General features: G+C 39.6%; 5 protein-coding genes across 5 annotated transcripts; 2 read left to right on the forward strand and 3 right to left on the reverse strand.

Moving 5' to 3' along the window:
- Nucleotides 1-2230: 2230 nt before the first annotated feature.
- On the forward strand, nt 2231-5269 carry PCOAH_00018670 (Uncharacterized protein; the record flags this gene model as incomplete). The annotated part of the gene is made up of 1 exon (XM_020058676.1): nt 2231-5269. The coding sequence occupies one exon, from the start codon at nt 2231-2233 to the stop codon at nt 5267-5269; it is 3039 nt and encodes a 1012-aa protein (XP_019913943.1).
- A 971-nt stretch (nt 5270-6240) lies between these two features.
- PCOAH_00018680 (Uncharacterized protein) lies at nt 6241-10471 on the reverse strand (the record flags this gene model as incomplete). The annotated part of the gene is made up of 3 exons (XM_020058677.1): nt 6241-6297; nt 6405-6473; nt 6653-10471. 3 exons carry the CDS (start codon nt 10469-10471, stop codon nt 6241-6243), a joined length of 3945 nt encoding a protein of 1314 aa, XP_019914269.1.
- A 3426-nt stretch (nt 10472-13897) lies between these two features.
- PCOAH_00018690 (Autophagy-related protein 3) lies at nt 13898-16360 on the forward strand (the record flags this gene model as incomplete). The annotated part of the gene is made up of 12 exons (XM_020058678.1): nt 13898-14000; nt 14188-14257; nt 14384-14504; nt 14620-14689; nt 14847-14896; nt 15040-15138; nt 15239-15323; nt 15458-15546; nt 15683-15754; nt 15909-15961; nt 16062-16121; nt 16246-16360. The coding sequence occupies 12 exons, from the start codon at nt 13898-13900 to the stop codon at nt 16358-16360; spliced, it is 987 nt and encodes a 328-aa protein (XP_019914166.1).
- Nucleotides 16361-16456: 96 nt separating this feature from the next.
- PCOAH_00018700 (Uncharacterized protein) lies at nt 16457-19886 on the reverse strand (the record flags this gene model as incomplete). Its single annotated transcript, XM_020058679.1, has 2 exons — nt 16457-16908; nt 17063-19886. The coding sequence occupies 2 exons, from the start codon at nt 19884-19886 to the stop codon at nt 16457-16459; spliced, it is 3276 nt and encodes a 1091-aa protein (XP_019913918.1).
- A 1606-nt stretch (nt 19887-21492) lies between these two features.
- On the reverse strand, nt 21493-22206 carry PCOAH_00018710 (Uncharacterized protein; the record flags this gene model as incomplete). Its single annotated transcript, XM_020058680.1, has 1 exon — nt 21493-22206. The coding sequence occupies one exon, from the start codon at nt 22204-22206 to the stop codon at nt 21493-21495; it is 714 nt and encodes a 237-aa protein (XP_019914030.1).
- Nucleotides 22207-23483: the final 1277 nt, after the last annotated feature.

Genomic DNA, 23483 nt, shown 5'->3' on the forward strand with positions numbered 1-23483 from the left:
AATTGGCGAAATGGTATTATATAATGGCAAAGAAGGGGGTGATACTTGCATGCACACTTGTTACTAGGTTATTTATTTACTATGACACTTTTGTGTGTTCTTTTTTTTTTTTTTTTTTTTTGCCCATTCCATGTTGTTAAGGGTGAACTAACCACAACTGCTCGGCAAAATGAAAAGCATAAATTGTTAGTGGTCGGTCTAGTTCCTTCGTTCAATAGGTTCACTTGAATAGGACCAACGCTTGAATCAATTTTTCTTAACACCTTATGATGGTAAAAAAAAAAAAAAAAAGGACGACAGGAAAGGAAGGATAACGTGATATTTCACACCTGGCCTTATGACATTGCCTGTTCAAGCATGTTCACTTTTTAATTTTACGTTATAGATAATGGCATGGGTATGCGAAGATGGACTTGCCGCTAAGTCGGCAAATAGTATCCTTATGTTACGGGGAACAAGCAGGATGTGTGTGTGCAAGCTCGTTCACGCTTCGCAAAAAAAAAAAAAAAAAAAAAAAAGGGAGGGATCTCCTCATCAGTAAATCCATAGGAACATAAGCATACATTGTAGCATATTTGGGTTTACCTACACAAGTATGCCATCCCCCTCATGTGCGCATAAAGCGGCCAAGCTACCTCCCTACCCATGTGTGAAAAAAAGATACAGGGACCACGCAAATAATTTTCCCAGTGGTAAACTCAACGGAAAGAAAAACAGCCAAAAGGGGACACCAGTGGTAAAGCATCAAGTGAATAGGTTTTATCTTTTCTTCACATTTAACAAAGCAGTTTTAGGGAATCCCTTTGCATGGACTCTTCTCCCCTCCATTATTATTTTTTTTTTTCTAAAATATGCAGTGTTCCAGAGCCCTTCATTTTATTTCCCTTTGAAAGAAGTCCTATGAAGATAGTTCACCGTCGGCGTAACTGCAGAACGGAATAAAATGAGCCCCTCAAAAAGGATCATACGGTACGCAAATCGGGTGAACGAACAATTCTTACTCCGCTGCGATGCGATGCCCCATAGAGGGAAAAGCCTTTCCTAAAATGTAGCATTGCGTAAATGGGGCATCAGCGTGTATGTAAATGGTTCCACTATAACTATTTTAAGCGGCGCAGAATAATTACGAAAGTGCTTGTGCACTTCTGCGAGCATGAAATGCCGCCGCCTGCTCCTGTTGTGTGGCAAGTCAAAGTACATGCGCATACGAGAAAATATATCCCTAATTAAAAATAGAAAAAAAAAAAAAAAAAAAAAAAAGCACAAAATGTTAAGCTGAATTAAGATGAAAAGAAGAAAATGAAATAAAATAAAACAGAAAGGAACGAAGCGAAAGCAGGTGAATAGTACCTTTAAAATGATACGTATACATGGTCATTTTGTAAAACATACGCAATGATTTGTTGCCCCTCCCCCCAGTTTGACATGCCTTTTTATGAGTAGCTTATTCCCATTTCTGCTTCACTTGCGCAGTTTGGATGGAATATTACTCCAAAAGTGGAGCACAGCATATGCATATAAATATATATATATGTATGTATGTACGTACTTGCGTGACGTACGCATGAAAGTACTACGAACGCATGCATATTATGTGAGCAGGCGTGGTAGCCACAGTCCGGCGCGAATTCTCCACTTAGCGCTAACAGTACCAAAAGGTATTTTATTTTTATAAAATTCGATTTACCCCATGTTGATACGTGGCTTCTTCTCACTATTGATTAACGTTTGCCTGACTTACCTGCTCAGTTAACAGATAAGCCAACCTGTTTGAAAAATTGAGCCATACAATTGTAAATATACTGCCCCTTTCTTTTACTACTCTTGTATGTGCAATTTGTTAACACTTTTTTTGTGTATGTTGGCTGTGCCACGGTTACGCTGTTTCAGCAAAGAAACAAGTGCAAGAGGGGGATACTTACTAAATCGTTTGCCCACCTTGCAGCGTTATTCGATTCGCTATTGTGATCGAAATAGTGAAAAAAAAAAAGGGAGAAAAAAAGAAAAATCACTATAGAAAGAGACATTGTTTAGCTGTACCCACGTATGGCGCGTTAAGATACGACCGGATTAAGAAGAAACTTTGTAGCAGTTTACCCCCACGAGTACAACGATATTCGTGTGACATTCTGAACACTCAGTTGAAGAAGAACCAAATTGTGACCAACCCTAAACGTGTAATAACCGACCAAACGGAAGCACCCTTCGACCCGCACGTAAACGCCATAATATGCCTCTCAACCTAGATATAAAAAAGAAGCTAAACTCCCGAATCGGTAAGGTAAAATGCGTGGACGTTCACGAAACGGAAACGTGGATCCTGGCGGCGTTGTACAATGGGAAGTTAATCATTTTCGACTATGCAAATCAGAACACAATTAAAAACATAGAAGTGTCCGCGTTCCCCTTAAGATGTGCAAAATTTATTGAAAAGAAACAATGGATTCTCTGTGCGGGGGATGACATGACCCTTAGGGTTTACAACTATAACACCTTTGAGAAAATAAAATCGTTTGAAGATCATACGGATTATATAAGATATATCGAAGTGCACCAGACACTGCCATATGTGCTGACCAGCTCAGATGACATGACAATAAAATTATACGATTATGAAAATAATTTCGAAAAATTATGTTCCTTTGAAAATCATATTCACTACGTAATGATGTGTAAATTTAATCCAAAAGATACGTACATTTTTGCGTCAGCCTCTTTAGATAAAACGATAAAAATATGGGGAGTACAAAACAACACCCCTGTTGTTACCAAACCCCATTTTACCCTAACAGGTCATACAAAAGGGGTCAACTGCATTGACTACTCATGCAGTGGAGAAACGTCCTATATAATAAGTGGAAGTGACGACAAAACGATACGCATATGGGATTATCACACGAAACAGTGTATACAGGTATTAAGTGGACATACGCAAAATGTGTCCTGCTTAATTTATCATAGTAATTTACCCATCATAGTATCCTCCTCGGAGGACTGTAATGTGAAAATATGGAACAGCTCAACCTTTAAGTTGGAGAGTACATTAAATTATAATATGGACCGATGTTGGTCTTTGTGTGCAAAAAAAACGAAGAACGATTTGTGCATAGGATACGATGAAGGGTTAGTAGTTATTCAGATTGGATCGGATAAACCCATTTTTGCCATGTTTAAAAATAAAATAATTTACATAAAAAATACAGATATTTACATTATCAATTTGCAGAATGTAAGCGAAAATGACGACTATAATGATGGCGATGTGTACAAAGTGAATAAGAAGGAGCTCGGCAATTGCGACTTCTACCCAACCAATGTTTCCTTCCATCCAAGTGGAAGATTTATATGTGTAAGTGGACACCACGAATTTAATATTTACACATCGCAAGTTTTGAGGAATAAGGCCTATGGGAAAAGTGCTTTCTTTGTTTGGGCACATAATGGCGACTATGCGATAAAGGAAGAAGGCAATAAAATTAACATATACAAAGATTTCACTTCGTACCATTCGTTTCAAGCCCCCTTCACGGTGTTGCAGCTATTTGGGGGATACCTCCTAGGTGTAAAGTCGAATAATTTTATTTGCTTTTATGACTGGAATGATTATACCATGGTCCAAAAAATTGACATTAATGTGAAGAATGTGTACTGGAATGAGGCCGGGACGTATGTAGCTCTCACCACGGAGGAGAACATATACATTTTAAGTTACCTAAATGTGGAGGGAAGTAGGGGCGCCTTGAAGGAAGACAACATCGTATCGGGGGCATCACCACCTGGTGACCACGAGGCGAATAACAAGCATGCTGCACAGGGGGAAGAGAATAACTTCGAACTGGAGAGTGAAATTAACGAAGCGATTGAAAGCGGCATCTGGATATATGACAGTTTTTTGTACGTTTCCAAAAATTTAAGATTATACATTTACACGAGAAAATTTATCGATATTTACGCGTATATAGATAAGTACCTCTACATCTGTGGGTACGTGTATGAATACGATCGAATTTTTCTGCTGGACAAGAATTACACCTTCCACAGTTTTTTCCTTCCAATCACCTACCTGCAATATCAGAAGTATGTAATGAACAAGGATTTAGCGTCGGCCGATTTGATATTAAAAAAAATTCCAGAATCGCTGTACAACAAATTGAGCCTCTTTTTAGAAAAAATGGGTCACAAAAATGAAGCATTAAATATATGCACAGATTTGGAAAAGAAGTTTGAGTTGTCCCTATCCATTGGAAATCTCCAACAGTGTGTAGACATAATAAAAGAATTGGAACAGAAGGAAAATAACGCATTTATTCATAATAAGTATAAAGCCTTGGGGGACACTGCACTGGTGTATAATGACATACCGATGGCTATTTATTGTTACAAAAAAACGAATGACTTTTCCTCTTTGCTAATAATTTTATCCACACTGGGTGATAAACTCGGGTTGGAGGAGTTAGGAACCATGTGCATAAATAACCAAAAGTATAACATAGCCTTTATATGCTTCTTCCTGCTTCATAAAGTGAACAAATGTGTAGATATCCTTCTAAGTGACAATAGCTTTGCCTACGCTGCGTTTTTTGCGAGAGTTTATAAGCCATCTTTACTGCCCACAATTCTACAAAAATGGAAGGAACACCTAAATAAGGTGTATACAAATGCACCCGTTTTGATTCTAACGCCGGAGGAAAATCCGGAATACTTTCCAGAGTATGAAGAAGCCGTGAAATGTGAATCCATTTTTGACAATGTAAAAACGGTGGGAAGGACGCAAAATTATAATTCTTTAAAAAAATTAATCGATTTGAATATCCTCGAAGAAATTAAACAAATCGGACACGAAAAAGTGGAAAATATTTTCCTAAAGCAATTTAATGAAGAAATGGAAAAGGATGTCCAAAAATTTGACATGCTTAACTCGTTTGGCAGTACTAAGAAAAAAGAAGAACCGATTCAGGAGAAGGAAAATAACACCAAGGGGGAAAACAAGGCGGGGAAGAAATCCAACATAAAGAAAAAAGAAGAAGCAACTGCCCCCAACGAAGGTAACGATTTTGCAAAGAATGAGAGCCATGTAAATGCATCTGGTCATAACGACTTTTCCAAAATGGAAGACACTGATTTTTTAAATAACAGCGATATTATCGATTTGGATAACCAGGATGAAGTACCAGCTGTGGGTTCGAATGCGAGTGACAGCAAGGCGGCCAATCAAATTGCGGAATCTGCCCAATGGGGAAGCGGATCCATTGATGAAAAGGGGCAATAACGTATGGGGAAAAATATAACACAGATGACACAGAACCTGTCGGAAAGTTCGCCAAATGGGATTGATGCAGAATGAACGAGCGGCGCGTAAAAAAAATATTCGCGTGGCACGAATTTTTGTAGCTACCCCTTTTAAGGCGCGGAATTTCGTTTCCCCATTGGACTAAAGGGCGACCCATACGTGCACAAAAATATGTATATACGAGTGTGTGCAAAGGGTAGGCATGCAGTTATGTTCGTTTGCACTGTGATAGGGTGACGTGTTTTTTTCTACCTTTACATGGCCATTTTTTCCCTATCGAAAGCTAATTTTTTGTAAATTTTTCCTTCCTTTTTTTTTGTCCTCTTAAAAATGCTTACACCAACTCGTCATGGTTTTTATCCATTCCGCGTGCACAGTAGCGGTGCAGAATAAAGCGGTAAAAGCACTACGTCCAAGAACGCATGCACAATTTTGGAAAGGGGTACCGTATAAACGCTTCCTTTTTGCAAATATTTCTTTTTATAAAGATTTAATTCATGGTGCTCCTTTGGCAACGAATTACGAAATTGAGTTGTAGAAGTGGGGGAAAGCAGATGGAAAAGCGCACAACGGGAGGCACGCTAAGTTAAAAAGAAAAATGCCATACGGGTGAAAACATTGTGGGGGATGCGCTTTGGGCAGGTAAAAGCCACATCGAGAAGGGCAAGAAAAAAAAGCGATACGTTGATGTATATATATATGCTGTTTAATTACAAAAAAAGTAATAATTAAAGATGGTGGGAAGTAAAAAGGTGTGTTAAGTGTTCTGCACTTAGACAGGTGTGCGTTCACATGAGAATATGCATGGAAACATGAATGTGATAGCACATTGTGGTTTCCTTCTCGTCAAACATGGGCGTGAGGGCAGTGAAAGGTGATCAACAAAAAAAAAAAAAAAAAAAAAAGTCCACCTGGGCAGGAGGCTCCTTTGCTTAGCTCTACCGTGATACTCAGCTGGAGGACCGGTTCCAACTTTTAAGCTCCTCTTCCAACGAACACAAGGCCTCCTGGAAAGAACAAAAGGGGGGAAAAGGCAAGACAAATTGATGTGGTTACAAGAATGGACATAGCCTAGCTACAAATATCGCATGACACACTTCATACGAAAACCTACGTTAATGTACTGGGGGCCTTTCAGCATCTTCTTGACGACGTCGGGTTTGCTCATGAGCAATTTGGCAAGCTGCAGGGAAGGAGGCAAATGCGCCGTTGAATGTATCACTGTGAAAGATGTTCTTTTTTTTGGGTGGAGAGGGGGATACACCATTTGGTAATTCCACCACGATTAGTTCACATGTGGTGTGAGCTAGCCATTTTGCGAACATAGCACCACGTGGGTGATATTTTTATCGCCTCTCTTACGTCAGTATTTTTGAGCAGAATATTCCGAATGTCCTCGTCAAAAATGTTTAAGAAATCGTCGAAGGATGTGTAGAGTTTTTCACCGCCGGTTGGGTTGCCACTTACGTCACTTTGGGTCGATTCGTGCTGCAGTTCATTAAACGGACCAGAATTATAAGGTAACATAATCGGAGGGATAATATTTTGCGATGAGGGAAGCCCAGGTATAATCGGGATGGGGGGAAGTTTGAGGTTGTTTAAATTCGGCGGGGGAAACAACTCTGGTAATGGCAACAAGTTAAATTCGTCAGGAATGATATTTGCCGTGTTGTTACTACTGTCCATCTTAGCGTCGTATTTTCTTGGGGCCATATTTGGGGCATCTCCACTGGTTAAGTATATAGGAACCTTCTCCAAAGAGTCATAATTAAATTTAATGATGATGTCATTTTTGAGCACTTCGCTGTCTTCAAATATTTTTGGAGGGTAGTGGTTCCCTTTTATGGCAACTTGGTAATTTATTTTTACATTTTCGAAACTTTTGTAATTCTTGAAAATCTCCTTCAGTGATGCGTGAAGCATTTCCTTCATATGTGAGGCACTACCAAAAGTGGCTTCGAAAGAATCACCATATTTCTTCCCTGCATTTTTTAGTAAAACGGAGTTAAGTAAAATTAAGGCATCATTTTGGTTACCATTTGAGGTGCTATGGAGGAATGGTAACATATTACCTCCAGCACAACTGGCAGGTTTGTTCCCATCTTTGGATACATTTTTAAAGGTTAATAAATTCATGAATGGGTTGGTGAGGGAACCCAAAAGGGTGTCCTCTCCCTCGCCCTCTTGACTACCCGCATGGTTGGTAGTAATGTCATCCCTATTTTTGAACCACATCGTATTGTTATTATGAAAAATCTTACCGTTTCTTCCTTCTTCCCATTTGGCCGATCGTTCCATTGGTCCTTCGTTCAAATCCCTTGGGTGATAGTTACCTCCTGGATAAAGTTCAAATGGATCCTGAACCCCGGAGTGGACATCACTCATTTTGTTTCTCATTTCTTTTCCTCTGCTTCGATCCAATCTGGGTGCATCGTAGGAATACACGGTTGGATTTTCATCAGAAAACTGGACCGTTTTATTATGACCACTGTTTCTTCCTCTATAGGGGTGATCATTCACGAGGAGATCATCAGGATTATTCCTAGGGGACGCGTTTCTTCTCCTTTTCTGTGGTACATTACCAAACCGATCATCTTCCATGTGGTTAAAGTTACTATCTGATAAGTGCCCTTCTTTATGATACGCTCTGTAGGGGGATATTTCCCTATACCTCTCATCATGATCATGACTAGCGTTCCTGCCATACCGAGCGGGTGGATAGCCACGTTTATTTTTTAAAAAGCTCATATCTCTGTTCATCATGTTGGACGGAGAATGACCATACAAGGTTTCATCCTCTTCATACGGTCGACCCGCAATGTTCGTACCATCGTGGGAACCGTTGTATTCGTTCATGTATGCAGATTTGTTTTCCCTTGGGTAAGTGGTCCTGTTCAGGAAGCGTGAATTTCTACTAGCAATGTTGCTACTGTTGTAGTGCTCTTCCTCCTGTAGGTATGCATTTCCGTTCTGTTTTCTTGGGAACTCTAAAGGGTAGTTTTCGTTTCCTCTGTTGAACCTATCATGTGGTGGGGGAGATTCACTCATCATCCTCGCACTTTTATTCATTGTATAGGTTGAGCTTTGCATGTAGTTATTCATAACACTGCTACTGTTATGTGGGAAATTTTTGCTCATGTGATGATTCTCGGGTAGGGAGGTGGGTGGAGGAAAATCGCCTAGGAGATGTCTTTTACTTAAGGGACTGTCCAAATGGGGGTTAGGAATACTGGCAATATCGGGGAGGATAATTTCACTCTTCACATTTTCAGGCGTATTTTTCAAGGAACTAAACTTTTTGATTTTTCCTTCTATTTTTGCTTTCTTATATTCTTGATGTCTTTTCTTTTTCTTTTGGTACTCTTCATTCAGCGTGTCTATTATTTCTAGCATAATATTTTTGCTTTCGTTGGACTTGACTGCTTTTTTTTTATCATTATTTTTCCCAAGGGGGATTACACCTTTCGGCTCCAGATGGACGACATTGGGACTTAAGTTCGTTTCTTCTTGGTTTGTTTTTTCGTCCTTCGTAAGGTTCATCGATTTCGCCTTCCTGATTGAGCTTTCGTTCGGGCTCTCCCTGGGGAGTGCGTCCATGGTTTTACTTTTTGTTGGGAGGCCCGCTCCGCTGTTTGCATCGCCCTGGGGCGGTGTTGCACTGTCTAGCCTATTTTCTGGGGCATTTTCCACATCATTTTCAGCTTCGTTTTGCGTTTCGTTCTGCGCTTTGTTTTCTTCTGCTTTTTCCTGTTTGCTTTCGCTGTTTGCCTCTCCCGCTGGATGGCCCCCCTGATCGGCACTCACGCCAGTTAAGGCTTTGTCCCGAATACGCTTCCACTCGTCGATTAGCCCCCTGGCCATGTTCCTAACCTGCTCGTTATCCGTGGTATAGTTCAAGTCATTCTTCTCATCGACCTTATTTCTAGCGATAAAATTGATGGGGATTCCTATCAATGTGCGCTTTAAATGATCCAGAGTGATATTTAATTTTTTTAAAATATTTAGTATATGAATTAGCAAAGTGGAGCATTTTTTCATGCGCTTCCTTTTGGCTATATTTTGCAAAATCTGTTTTATGCACGATAGTCCATCTTCCTCTAGGAAAACGTCAAGCATGTCAATGGGGGCATTTTCGAGAAAATCGAAATAATGCTTCAAATTGATAAAACTGCTTTCGTTCTTGATAAACTCGAGTACCTTTTTCATGTATTCCTTTTCCTTTAAATTTTGCAAATCGTTGTTTAGTATGTCCATAATTTTATCTTTGCACTGTTCTTGTCTGTCTTTCGCTTCATCCATGTTTGAGTCCTTCTTCTTGTCGTTGTTGTCCTCATCACTGTTATCCACCTTTCCCTCGCTTCCTCTCTTCAAGGACTTTTCATATTTCGCCTTGACAAATTTTAGGTAGATGATAATTTTCCCCTTTTTATTTCTAAAAGACGGTTCGATATGGTACAGCGCATTTAGCAAGTTCGCATTCAGTGGTTTGTCTTCAAACAAGCACGGGATAATTTTTAACTTGTTCGCAGAATACCACGCGTCTAGGGTTTTTACTTCATTTGTATTTAGCCCATCAATTTTTTTAATTTCGTTCGAACTGTCCACAATGTTTAGTGTACTTTTCAGTTCTAAGATAATTTGCTTGGTGTCTTTTGTTGGCTGTTTGTTAATTGTGTCAATTTGTTCTTGCAACGTGTCGATGTTGACGTTTATTGGGTTGTTTTTTTTTTCCTTCAAGTCCTTTTTGATTTTTCGTGCTTCCTTCAATTTTGCTTTTTTTTCTGCAGCCGTATCGACAATTGTTACTTCATCCTGTTCTCCCTCCCCATCGAGACTTTCATTTTGGTCATTTTTTTTTTTTTTCTCTGTCAACTTGTTCTTTCTGTTTTGTTGATTGTTCGACTCTCCATTAGTTTCTCCATCGCTGTTTCTTGAAACCCCATTTTGCAGCTGGTCCACTTTTTTTAGTCTATGTTTTTTTACTTTACTTTTGACGTTGATCACACTTTCATGTGCGTTGTTCCCGTTTGGAGGAGTCGGGGGGGCCTCCACTGCCATGTCACTCGTTTCGTCTGAATTCAAATTGGTTGAGTTTGCCTTAGCCTTTTTTATGCTCATATTTTTTTTCCGTTTTTTAAGTGCAACTTCACTCGCATCGATAGCGTCGGAAGCGAGGTCCATTTTGAGCGTGTTCTCAATGGAGCATTTGACACGCCTTATTTTTCCTCACCTACGGTGTGACTTATTTAAATTTTTTTTTTTTTTACGTTTCAATGTATACGCGCTCGCCTTTACGCGTAAATTCTCATGGTGTGTTCGCTTTTGTCTTGTTCTGTTTACCAAATGGGCACAATTTTGCGAAAAAGAAAAAAAAGGACATTTATCAGAAAACTTATTCTGTTCTTTTTTTTTATATTTATACAATTAAAAAGGTTCATCATAAAAATTAAACTAAAAAAAGGGGGGCATTGTTCGACATGGCTTACGTCGCAAAAGTCGATACATGCTAAATAGGTGGGGGCAAAGTAACACTTACATGAATACACGTGATTGCATTTGCGTAGGTGTGTCCATAAATATATAGGTACATTATACACACACACGTTTGCAGATTATGCTTCAAAAAATGGTGTGTGTGCCTTAAAAATGCTTCTACATGAAAAGCAAAATCGGAGGATGCATTTTTTTCCCCTTTCTCATTCTACCATTTTGCCACGTGGGCACTGGTTTGAGGGATACGAATATTTTCGTTATATTTAAAAATGCACATGGGTTGGTTCGGGTGCACGGGTATGTAATACACACGAGTGTAGAGACCCTACAGCACGATGGTATCTATCTATGCAAAGGGGTTCATGCAAACAGAAGGTGTAGAAATCCCCACAATTTGTCTGTGGGATAAAAAGCACACACGTTTATATAGTGTGGTGCATCGTTTCTTCCTGTTAGCCAATCTTCTGTCACATCGCATATGACTAAGCAAACATATGTACATGTGAATTTATACACATATATGCAATATGCTGCATTTTATCCCCTGTTCGATTCGACTGTATAGCGCAGTTTCGCTTTACAGACAAAATACGAGCTGACGAAAAAAAAAAAAAAAAAAAAAAAGGTTACGACTTCTTCAGGTGCTTTTGGTAAATTATGTTCCTGCCCTTTTCGTTCTTTCGCGTTTTATAAGTTACTTCGCACTTAATGAAAAAGCCCGTCAATACGCACAGGCATATATGTATATATGTGCATACATATATGCCACGCATACACAGCATTATGTATGGCAGGCATGTATGCATATGCCCCGTGCGTACTGGTACATGCGCCTTTAGTACATTCTCTTAATCACATGCATCCCACTCGTCATAACGTGGTACATCCCTTCGCCTTGACTTCACAATTTTGTATTTTCACAATGCGTAGTTTTATTCTGTTTCCTCTTGAATTCGTTTGCTTCCGCATAACACTGTACGTTCTTCCTCTGCATTCAGTTCATTTCAGCTCAAATAGCTTAAGTTCACACTATTTGGGCGTTATTTCTGTTCAGCTTAATTTTCCTTTCCCGCGTATCTCTTAAAGGAAGGAATTTCGTAATTTTAAAAAAAAAAACTTTCAACTGGCAATGTTGTAAGGCTCGGGCGAAGTCGCAGAATTATTTTCTTTCACATCATTTTTTAAAAAATATACTTTTGTGCGTAAAAGAAAAAAAGCGACTTCATCACGAACTATATGTTGGCAAATAATGCCAGCTGCTCAGCGTACATAAATAAATGGGTATATTCAAATAAGGTAAATAATTTATACATGTATAATAATATGCATTATTGCATCGTTTGAGTGTGACGTACGGCGCCACAGTGACTTGCGAACTTGAAGCTATATTGCAACGTGCTTCGTAAAAAATAAATTTATGTCCGCTTTTTTGAGGGGGATTCCCTTGAAGCTTTTTTTTTTTTTTTTTTTTTGCTTTCATGTTGGAACACCCCTGCGTTTTATTCACCTTTCCGTCGCGAAGAAGAGAGGTATGACGCTTATACGCGGAAAAAAAAAAAAGAAAAATCACAAATGCTTCGTCAGTAAATAAGCGCAACACGCATAGGCATATATGTAAATAATTCACCCCTGCGATGCCCTGATTTGGCGAAAGGTAATGCATTCACAAAGGACAAGTACCTACGCGAATGAATTGAAGTAGGACTAGGAAAAGTCAACTGAAAGGGCGCTGCTTATATATATGATATGTTTTTCCCGAAAGAATGTAAAGGGATACATGCGTAACACAGTGTAATGGCACCAAAGTGGGGAAACTTCAAACATAAATGAGTAGGGTGATTAAGGTTCCACGCAAAAGGGCATGAAAAAATATTTCAAATGGCATGCTTTCAAAGAATGCACATGTATGCTGAAAAAGCGTTAATTTTTTTTGTATTTTTTTTTTTCTTCAATACGTAACTATAGCACAGAATATCATTTCCTTCCTCCATTTTTATTATGGTGATACGCTGCCTTCACCGCACGAATCAGCAAAATAATGCCACACTGAATTGTAATAACACTGCGCTTGCCTTTTTCCATGCTGATTAAGTTACGTGGGCGTGTCATTTATGCTCCATATGTAAGCTACACAAATCGGTAAGAAGTCACAAAGCTCCCGTGCAAGGTGTAATGCTTAAAATACACATTCTTGGAGGACACGCACACTTTTATATTTTAGCGTATATGTGTGGGTGTGCTGAACATCTGGTCGATTTGGGGTGAACTCCCTGCGAATGCTTCTCTTGAGGGGTCGCTCTTCATGAAGTTCATAAAGGGAGTCAAAGAAGGAACTAAAAAAAGGAACTGAAAAAAGGAACTGAAAAAGCGATCAGGCAAAAGCGTGCTAGGGCACTGTACACCCTTTTTGAGCATTCCATTAGGTCGCCATCCCATTTGTAATTTCCCCTTTAAACCGTTTTCCTTCTTAAACGAATTACAACTCCCTTTCTGTAACTCGCCTGAAATAGGCTTATGCTGAGATATGCTGCGGAAGATAATTTCGTAAAAACCTTCCTTCATGTTGGGTACACTGCATTGCGTTACAAAAACGTAGCACCTAACATATACTGTCATAAATAACACGCGACGTTGTAAATACATTTTTAACCACATTCAAAGCGTATTGGCAACAGGATCCTGTTTTCCTTTTTCTCTTTTTAACACCAATTAAGGGTGGAGAAGGAATGCTGTAAAAACAGCAGGTATGACAACTTGGCATGCATAGCTCGATCATTTCATCTGATTGTTCATTTTCATGACATGAAATTGTGCGTCCAGGCGGGGGATGGTCAAAACAGCGAAGAAAAGGATGAAAAAAAAATCCCATTCGGCTGTCTCCCTTTAATTTGCTTTTCAAGTTCTCGCCAATTTTATACCCATTTTATGCCCATTTTATGCCCATTTTATGCCCATTTTATGCCCATTTTATGCCCATTTTATGCCCATTTTATGCCCATTTTATGCCCATTTTATGCCATTTTGCTCCTGTTCTTGTTCCCCCCCACAGGGGCTTTAGTGCGAAGGGGCGCTTCACAAACAGACCACAATTTTTCCCAAAGCAACCATCCTGGAATGAGCGAATCAATAAATGTAAAGCATAAAATAGGAGATACATATAGGAAGGTGTACTCGTATTTTAAGCCAATCACATACTCGTCTTCATTTGTTAAAAATGGTATGCCTTGATTTGGGTCTGTTCGGTTCGTGAACAGTCAAAGTGATGTCGTACTGAGGGGCCATCGCTTCGTCATTGAGGCGACATCGAAAGCGTGAACTGTAAAGTGGGAGAAGAAAAGGTGCCCAGTAGGTACTTCCTTCACGTGGGGCCACTTTTTCAATCCCCACCTGCAACCCATTTTTAGGGACACTAACCCCAGCGGAGTTTGTGGACGCGGGGGATTTTCTGGTATACAAGTTTAGAACATGGGAATGGTAAAAAAAAGAACTTTAAATGAAAGACTGAACTGATTGAAACAGGCAACACTACTTCCCAGGAGCGGCAAAAGGGGGAGGTACACTAATCCGATATCCCATATGTGCACACTTTTTTTTTTATAGGCAAGATGCAGATAAAAATCGGAGAGTTCCCTATCTACCGGAGGGGAAGCAATTCCTCTTAACGAAAAATGTGGCGTGCAAACAAAGAATTAAGGACTTGAGTTATATTATGCGCGATGTGGTAATTTGGGAATTATAAAAAAATAAACCTACACGTGTGTGTATCAGTTAATGCGATTTTTCCTTTTCTTTGCGAATGAACTACATGCGCTTATATTTCAATTGCCTTTTTTAAGAAAACTGTTGAAAACGATTGGCTGCTTCCAAGTTACGAAGAGGAGAACAACGCCACTGATATAGATGATTGTAATGAATGAAGATAGCGTGGGGGAAAATAAAAAATGGACACGTATCCACATGTTATGTCTGCCGAGTGATTACTCAAGTGGAGGAACGGCACCTAAATTTAGTCACCATTCCTGAATTCTCCCGACGGACAAATTTAATTCTTCACATTTTTCAGACATGTGTGACTTGGAGCCGCCCCCTAGAAGTGTGCCCCCACAGGAAAAGGTAAGAATATAGAAAAGGAAAAGAGACAAATAAGGAGCAGATTAGAAACGTGGTGTATAATGACCCACGACAATATGGACAAAAAAAAGTATCCCAATGTATACACCCATACCCCGATAAAACTTTTCCTACCACCTGCCCAGACCCATAACCACCACGATGATTTGGTGGAAGAAGACGATGAAGCCATTGACATACATAATTTTGACGCACACTTTGATCCAAACTATGACCTCATTAAGGTTACTCATATGAGATAGTGCATAGGGCAAATATATATATACATTTGGGTGCTTACTCCCTATGGGAAAAACTTCTTTTGTGCCTTCCCAAACTTTGAAGCTATGCATTATTTTCTCTCCACAGGAAGATGACCCAGCCGCGCTGGACCACGCAGATCTTTATTCGTACGGTGGGCAGAATGAAAGTAATATGAAAAGGATTCACTTAGAAATAAATCCATGTGTGTGTCTAAACAATGGCGCGGAAAAGCTGGGAAGAAATAAATGCCCCCCCGTGTGTATCAACCCGTTTCCCTCACTTCACTGCTCCACCACGCAGACGTTATGAAAATACGCACGTATGATGTGAGCATAACCTACGACAAGTATTACGAAACTCCCCGGATATGGCTGTTTGGATATGACGAAGTGAGAGGGCGGCTAGTTCGCGTTCCATTTTTTCTCATTCCACATTTTTGTAACACATTTGTTGTAACGCATCTGTTGTTACGCATTTTTTGCGGTAATGCTGCCCGAAATTGCCGCTCCCCTCCCTCCATCGCAGAATGGGCACCCGCTAAAATCGGAGGAAATTTTTGAAGACATCTCTGCAGAGTACAGTTACGAGACGGTCACTGTGAGGGGAAAATACCAATACTTGAACATATATTTGCAAATAATTATTTGTGCTACGCGAAATGGGAAACCTCTTTTTTTTTTTACCGTTTTCATCTCGGTATACGTGCTATATATGTGTATTGGGTCGATTCTTTTAATCCCTTTGTTCGCAGTATGACCCCCACCCGTGCACAGGCGTAATGACTGCATCTATCCATCCATGCAGGTATGTTGGGAAGTCCAAAAAAGAATGATTTGTTTTTTTTCCCACCCTCTATTTTTGTGTTTATCCTTTGGACAATATTTTTTACACCCCCCCCTTGCAGACACGCCGAAGCTATGTTAAACATTGTAAAAAATTGGATGAGCGAGGGAAAGGAACCGAGGTAAGTACTCCCCCAGGTGTGCATTCCTGTACTGCAAAAATTGAAATGCATGTATATATATACGCACATGAAGAAGTGGTAGATTATAAAAAATGCACCACGTGTTTCTTCCTCCTTTTCGAAGGCATGATCTGTATCTTCTCTTCCTTTTGAAGTTTGTCTCTGGCGTGATACCAACGATTGAGTATGACTTTACAATGGATGTAGAGTTCCCGAAGGATGACAGGCAGGAGATGTGAAACGGGCCGGTGGGTAGAAACAACACACACATATATATTTATATGTACCAAATATGTGCTTGATCGTTTCCTATTTTTAAAGGGCCAGTAGATGACCTACTTGAGTAAGTCCTTCAATAAATCCAAGTCGAATATGTCTTCACCGTCGAGGAACTCCTCACTTTTTGTAAAAATTTGAAAAATTCTTTGGAACTCATTTTGGTCCATGCTTTCTCCGTGATTTTCTAGCATCTCGAAAAAATCACTACAAGAAATTTTTTTCTTTTTATTGCTATCTTTGTAATAGTTTCCTATGTTTTGTATTACTTGGTCCAAATTTGTTTCTTCCTCCGTGGCGAAATTGAAGTAGGTATAAATAAACGCATTAATGTTGAAGTATATATGTTCGCAGTCCTTTGTGATATCCCCCTCGAGGGGGTTGTCCGTACCACTTGGATTTGCTTGGCTCAGGTTATCTTCCTCATTTTCGTTCCTTCTTTTTTGTTGACTGGAATTGATGTCTGTGCAACTTTCGCTGAGGAGCTCTTTGTCGGAATGTGCCTGGGTATCTGCGAGGGGGGAGTCGGGCCGGTGATGAGGTGTTCACACGGGGGGTGCACCTTTCGTTCAGGCAGTTTTTGGTACACGCGTGCGATATATGGACTGCCACACCATATACATTGCTACGCGATATTCACTGCTGCGCCGTGGGACGGTGCTTACCCGTGCCCCCCGGAGGCCGCACGAAGAAGACGTTTTGCAGGAGGAGGTCGTCGTCAGACTTATAATTCACCAGCGTGACACCGTCAGCCATGGAAAGGGATTCGCCGACGGGAGCCCCGCCCTGCATCAGCAGTGGAAGCACGTACTTATAGTAAAAGTGATACTCCTGTATTATGTTCTGTATTTCAAATTTGGATAGGAACACATTGATAGAGGCGAAGATGTATTCAATAGACAGAATGTTCAGCAATTTCTTGATATCATGCTTTTCCTTCTTTTGTTGAAATTTTTTCTTTTGAATTTCACAGTAGTAAAAGGAGTCCATAATTTGTTTGTACATGTTGCTGGTTTTTCCTCCAATTTGTTCGATAAAATTTTGCAGAGTGTTGCTCTGCACCTCTATGTTTTTTTTTAACACGTTAGCGTTAATATGGTAGTAGAAGATTTTGTTGTTACTCAGTATGAAAATGTTTTGATTTTTCGAAATGACATTTTGTATGGTCCCACTGGAGACGATTACCCCGATGTAACGGAAGCAGTTTGCGTCTATCGGGGTTTGCGTGAACACGATCATTTTTTCGTTCAGCACAAAGAGGAAGATGTTGTTTTTTTCCAGGTTGTGTTTAGCTGGTTCGGTTGATTTGTTCTTTCCGTGAGGGGTGTCATGGATGGGAGTAGCGTCTTCCCCATAATCCGTAAGGGGCAGAAACTTTTTCACGTTTTTCTCCCTAAACGGGAGGTGCACCGTTTTTACGATTTTTTTGGTCTCCAAGTCGAAGAAGCGTATTTTGGAGGCTTCATTGCAGATGCATAATATTTGTCTATCGTAAAAGTACAGATTTTGCGAAAGGCACGTTGGGGCGTAAATCTGTTCTACAGGTAAATACGATATGGTGACATTATTTTCGGAAAAGTTGTAATGATAGAAGATAATGTACCTGTTGTCCGTTATGCCTACAATGATGTAATAATTTTTTTTGTGAATTTGTTTGACGATTTTCAAATCGGTGAATGTGATATTATTATTGTTAACAATTCTGTAGGCAAACTTCCAGTCGAAGGGATTAGCACAATTCTCATTTTTATAAATGATCATATTAGCATTTCGGGAGGAAGAAATGAGGATTCTATCATCCTCACTGAAGTACAGGTACGTCACTTGGTATTTCATATCTCTGCTCGAGAAAAATATTTCCAGGTTATCGGCTTTGATCAACTGAATGAATCCGCACTTGCATCCCACGCAGAGTATACTTCCACTGTTGCTGAAAAGCATAGATACGATTTCTTTGGATGTCAAGCATATTGAGTGTAGTTTTTCATTTTTGTCAAAGTCGAAGATTTCGATTAGCCCGTTCTCATTCCCAATGTATATGACGTTTTTTTGGCTAGTTGGGTTGGTGCATATGCAGGTGATGCAGGAGCTGTCAAAGTGAAGCAGCACTTTATTCTCTGTCTGTGATTTCTGCTCCAGTGAATTGTTAGCACCATTTGGTGTGGTGACTTTCCCCTGGGTGTGTTTTTCGCCTGTTCCCAGTTGTGCACCGTGGATGTCATTAAAACTGGAGGGGTATATTTGCTTAATAACGTTTTTTTCAGTGAATATGATGAAGGAGTTCCATGCAAAGAAGTCCTCCTCAAAATTAGACAGCTCAAAGGATATGGATTTAATTTGCCCCACATGGATATTCTCAAACCATGCATAACATTTAAGGTCTTTATCAAACACCTGGACGCTTCCATCACTGAGTCCTAAAATAACAAAATTTCCATAACTCTGTACAATATTTATTGGAATGTCTTTTCTTATTTCTAGGTACTTTTGATATTCCCTCTGTTTAACAGTCTGTTTTGTTTTACTCAAAAAAATGGAACTGTAGTCCCAGACAATGAGGTAACCATTTGTTGTGCCTGTTAGGAGCATTGTGGAATTATCCACAAATGACGTCTCCGTAAAAATGAAGCGCTCATTTATTATGTTACTTTTGTATAAGGAAGGACTATAATGGGTAATGGTTCTATGTTTCTTGACAAAATTGTAAATATATAACTTGGATTTGCTGTTGGAGATTATTTCGTACTTTTTATTGAATCGAATTTTCTCCTGACTCTGCTTTCCGTATATTTTGTCTCTACACACAATGTTGTCTTCCCCTCCATTCGTGTCGAAAATGACGACTTCTTGGTAAAAAACGGCACTCGTATTGTTTCTCAGGGTGTTGTTATGCTGGATTGATTCCCCCTGTGTGTTTCTTTCACTACCCTTAGTGTAGAGTTGCTTCTCCGTCAGTGCACATATGTACCTGTTGTCAAAACTTATGTCCACGCACTCGTATCCTACGTTCCCTGCTTGGGTGATGTCACCGTGTCTATTACTCACTCCTTCCTGGGTTCCCGCATTGGGGCTGTTAACATCACTTGGACTATTTTTCCTTTGGAATGCCTCCCCATCGGTGCCCTTTTTGGGCTCATGAGAACTGTGAAAAAAAAACTTCTTCACAGGAACTAAGCAGTTCTGGTTTAGCCTCCACAAAATGATGAAAGAGTCCTTTCCCTTATCGCAAGAAACGATAAATTCATTGTTACAACTTTTTATCAATTTTGAAATTTTGTTAACATGTCCCCTAAAGAGGAGCTGCTTCTTTTCATCCACTATGACGATATTGTTATCCGAGCTGTAGACAATGAGGGGATCTCCATATTCACCGGTCGTGTCTCCTTCCTGTTGTGGCTTCCTTATCACGTGCACACTGCTAAGCGATTCGTTAATTCCGTAGCAGAACTTTAACGTTACTGGTTCGTCCAACGTGTGTTCGCTCTGCATGGTTCTCTCTTTTGTTCGTTTGGGGGCACGTTGCTGATGATTTTATGCGTCACTTTTTTTAGACTGTTTTTTTGCCACATTCACCCCTGTGGAAATCGCGACGAGCATAGTTGTGCCTGCGTCGGACTACCACTCAGTTTGCAGGTCCATACACCGTAAATCCGAATATGTGGCTTTACATTTGTAAAGAGAGAGTAACAGAAGACAGAATAGGGAAGACTCCCCAAAAAAACAAAATGCACTTTTTTTACGATTACAAATATGTCTCTTCAGAGTTGTGCATAAGTAGTAGGCTCTTCATCCAGTGCGATAATATCAAATTAAGATTGACCAGAGAGCAGGACAAATTGGCACAGCGCAGGAGGTGCAGCAATGCACGTATGTCTACATATGCCTACATATGCGTATAACTATGCATTTGAAAACGTGTGTATGCCTCATTTTAGTAGCGAATCGAAGCAAGCAAAATATAGTCGCTCTTAGGGGGGGAAGTTGGAGAAGCCTTTTTCATACATTTAAGAAATGGAGAAAAGAAGAAAAAAACGGAGCATCTTTTAAGACTCTCTCTAAACTGCAATTTTTTTTTTTTTTGTCTATATATATGGCGAAAAATAACTCCACCGCAATATGCGCAATTGATGTTTTTTTTTTTTTTTTTTTTTTTTCTCCATTTTGGAAAGGGCGCGATATTAAGGTAGTACAAATATAAGGGGGAATGAAAGAAGAAAATGGCTCATGAAACTTCTAAGCAGTTCGGATGGTAGACCTACCTATGCGTGAATAATTTTTCTGCACATGTATGTATTTTGAATTACCGGCAGATGCAGACCGCTGCACCGTTTCGCTGTGATTATCTGTTAGGGGGACGTTTCCTAAATGCGTTGCGTTTATATTGGTAGACGAACCTTTTAACTTTTACTCTTACAGGGAAGGGGGTGTAAAGGGCCGCGTCTCTTCCTTCTGTTCCACTGCAACGGTTCTTCCCCTCTGGGCTGCGCAATTTCACGATTACCCTTTCTTTCAAATAAAAAAGTATATCGCTTTTTTTCCTTTAATTAGGGAGACTTCTCCCACACAGTGAAGTGTTGACTTGGAAACGTTTTTTACGCGTGAGAAAGTTTTTTTCAAAATTGTACTTTTAAATATGAACACATTTTAAACAAAAATTAAAAGAAAACTAAAGACGTGTTAGTGACGTGCAGGAGTAGGAAAACGTCGTTTCGACATAGAAACAATGAGGTAACTGTGCAGAAGGAGAGACGTTACTGCTGAGGTGTGAATGCAAACGTGGTTTTCCCATGTTTGCAATTAACATATATTGTGTGCAGAATACAAGGTAGACAGACGCACATTTAATGGTTGCCCTTGGCTACACACCTGTGTGGTGGTTATATCAAAGAGATAAACGGAAAGGAGTGGACGAAGGGTACAAGGAGCACCATTTAACACACGTTTGTTGGAAACATTTTACAGGTGAAGAAGCAAAAGGGATGGAAATAAACACATAAAAAGGGGGGTTAATTTTAGCATGTATTGGGGGAATCCACTTAGGAGTACTACATGTACGCCCAAATAAGTGAAGCTCCAAAATTACCGAGAGGATGCGCTAATTTTTCTCCAAAAAGTCTGATATTCGGTAGGGCTGTCCAATGAAGGGAATGAATTCACTCTGCGTGGTAGGCGAGGTTTTATTATTCTCTTCATGGAAGGTACCATAATGGTATTTGCTTATCAATAAATCATTCTGGTTATAATTTAACGTGTACTTGTAGAGCTGCCAACTGATATATGAGCCAATAAAATATAGGAAAATGCCAACTAGGATAATGAATAGTTCTAAGTAAATTTTCCATGCATATGTTTTTTTCTGGACTGGTAATAATTTAAAGAAGTTTTTAATATACTCATGTTTCTTGTGCACATTTTGAGTAGAGACATCCGTTTTTTTCTCTTCAAACATGTAGTGTAACGCAGTGGAGAAGAATTCCAAAAAGATGTTATCGACGTTGATTATCTTCCAGTAGTGCTGTGGGTCTAACCACTTAAACCGGTTCTTGCCTATACACTTGAAGAGTAGCCATATGGAGTCAGTAATCCCGCATATCATATTTACAACTGTGAAGCAGAAGTACTTAAACGATAAGTAGGAGCAGAAGCAGTCGACCCCAATGACTACTACCAACAAATGGGATATAAACAGGAAGGGGCGGGGCGTAAGTAACTGCAGCCCGGCTAAGAGCACGTGTAAAAGTATGCATACTCTATATTTCCTTATGCATTTTTTCACATCAAATTTGTGCTTATTTCCTAGGTCATACATTATAATATTTTCTGTTGTGAAAAGTCAAAGGTTTGTGAGGGGGACGGGACGTCGGAAGGGGCACCGCGGAATAAATGGATTGACGAGGGTGGACTGTGCGGTATGGTGGTATGGTCTGCTGTACTATTCTGGGTTGCACATGTGTGTATGCTTGTGCACGAGTGTATTTTTTTTCCACCTATGGTGAGTTTCCCCTTTTTTTACGCTAAGGCACATGGAATGCAAAACGGCTACTCGCAAAAAGGCATAAGGGTCTTCTTATTTTATATGATAACTACGTAGCAGATATATAAAACAAAAAGATTTGCGCTTAACTAAAGGGGTTGTTCTCTCGTCGAGCGCGTGCATACAGCATGGACCTACTCAGGCATTCTTGGTGTGTAAAAAAAAAAAAAAATAATGCGAACGGGAATTAGCATGCGTTAAAAATTCGTGCTGCCAATCTGATGATCGTAAAAATGGACGAAAAAATACATGCATAAGTGTATGTGTATACATATACGTATGCTCATACTATCTGAAGCAGGCTAATTATTTAATTAATTAATTCAGCCTAAAGCGAATTCAAAGAAAATTAAAACGGATGTATGGACATGCGTATGCATATGCATTACAAGATTAACGCTTCTTTTTTTTAATGAGAAAAATGGTGCAAAGCATGCGTAAAAAAAAAAAAAAAAGGTGCGTCCACCTTATTGCAAAATGCGCAAATGCGCGAATACGCAAAATTAGCGCAAATAAAATTGTAAGAGAAGGAAACAAGAAAGAGGGAACTAATAAAAGATAAACACAAATAGCGGCATTAACAAAATTAAGGGCATTTTCTCCCGCACGGGGAATGTTAATTAGCAAAATGGAGATAAGGACAAGTGCTGTGCGCGGAACATGTGTAACATGTGTAACATGGGAGTAGTTTTTAAAAGCACACAAAAATGGGTAAGCGCAGTTTGATAGCCCTGAGAGAGAACATATGGAGGGCGCTTTTTTTTTTTTTGCTATTCTTAAGCAGGAGGGGCACGCGGCACTAACCATAAAGGCAACACCGTAGCAGCGCAGAAAAGGGGAAGGCGAAAATGAATAAACTTGCCGAAATGAAAAATTACAAACGAAAGGTGTGTTAAAAAAATGAGATGAAAATTAATTAAAGTTTGCCAAATGAAGAGTGTACAGCGCGCACATGTTTACTCTTTCGTATAAAAAGGAAAAAGTAAAAAAGGAACGCATGTGTGTACAATACACATGGTGGCTGAATCACATTAGAACAATTTTAATTTGAG

The sequence above is a fragment of the Plasmodium coatneyi genome, chromosome 7 (assembly GCF_001680005.1).
Source record: "Plasmodium coatneyi strain Hackeri chromosome 7, complete sequence".
Lineage (NCBI taxonomy): Eukaryota > Apicomplexa > Aconoidasida > Haemosporida > Plasmodiidae > Plasmodium > Plasmodium coatneyi.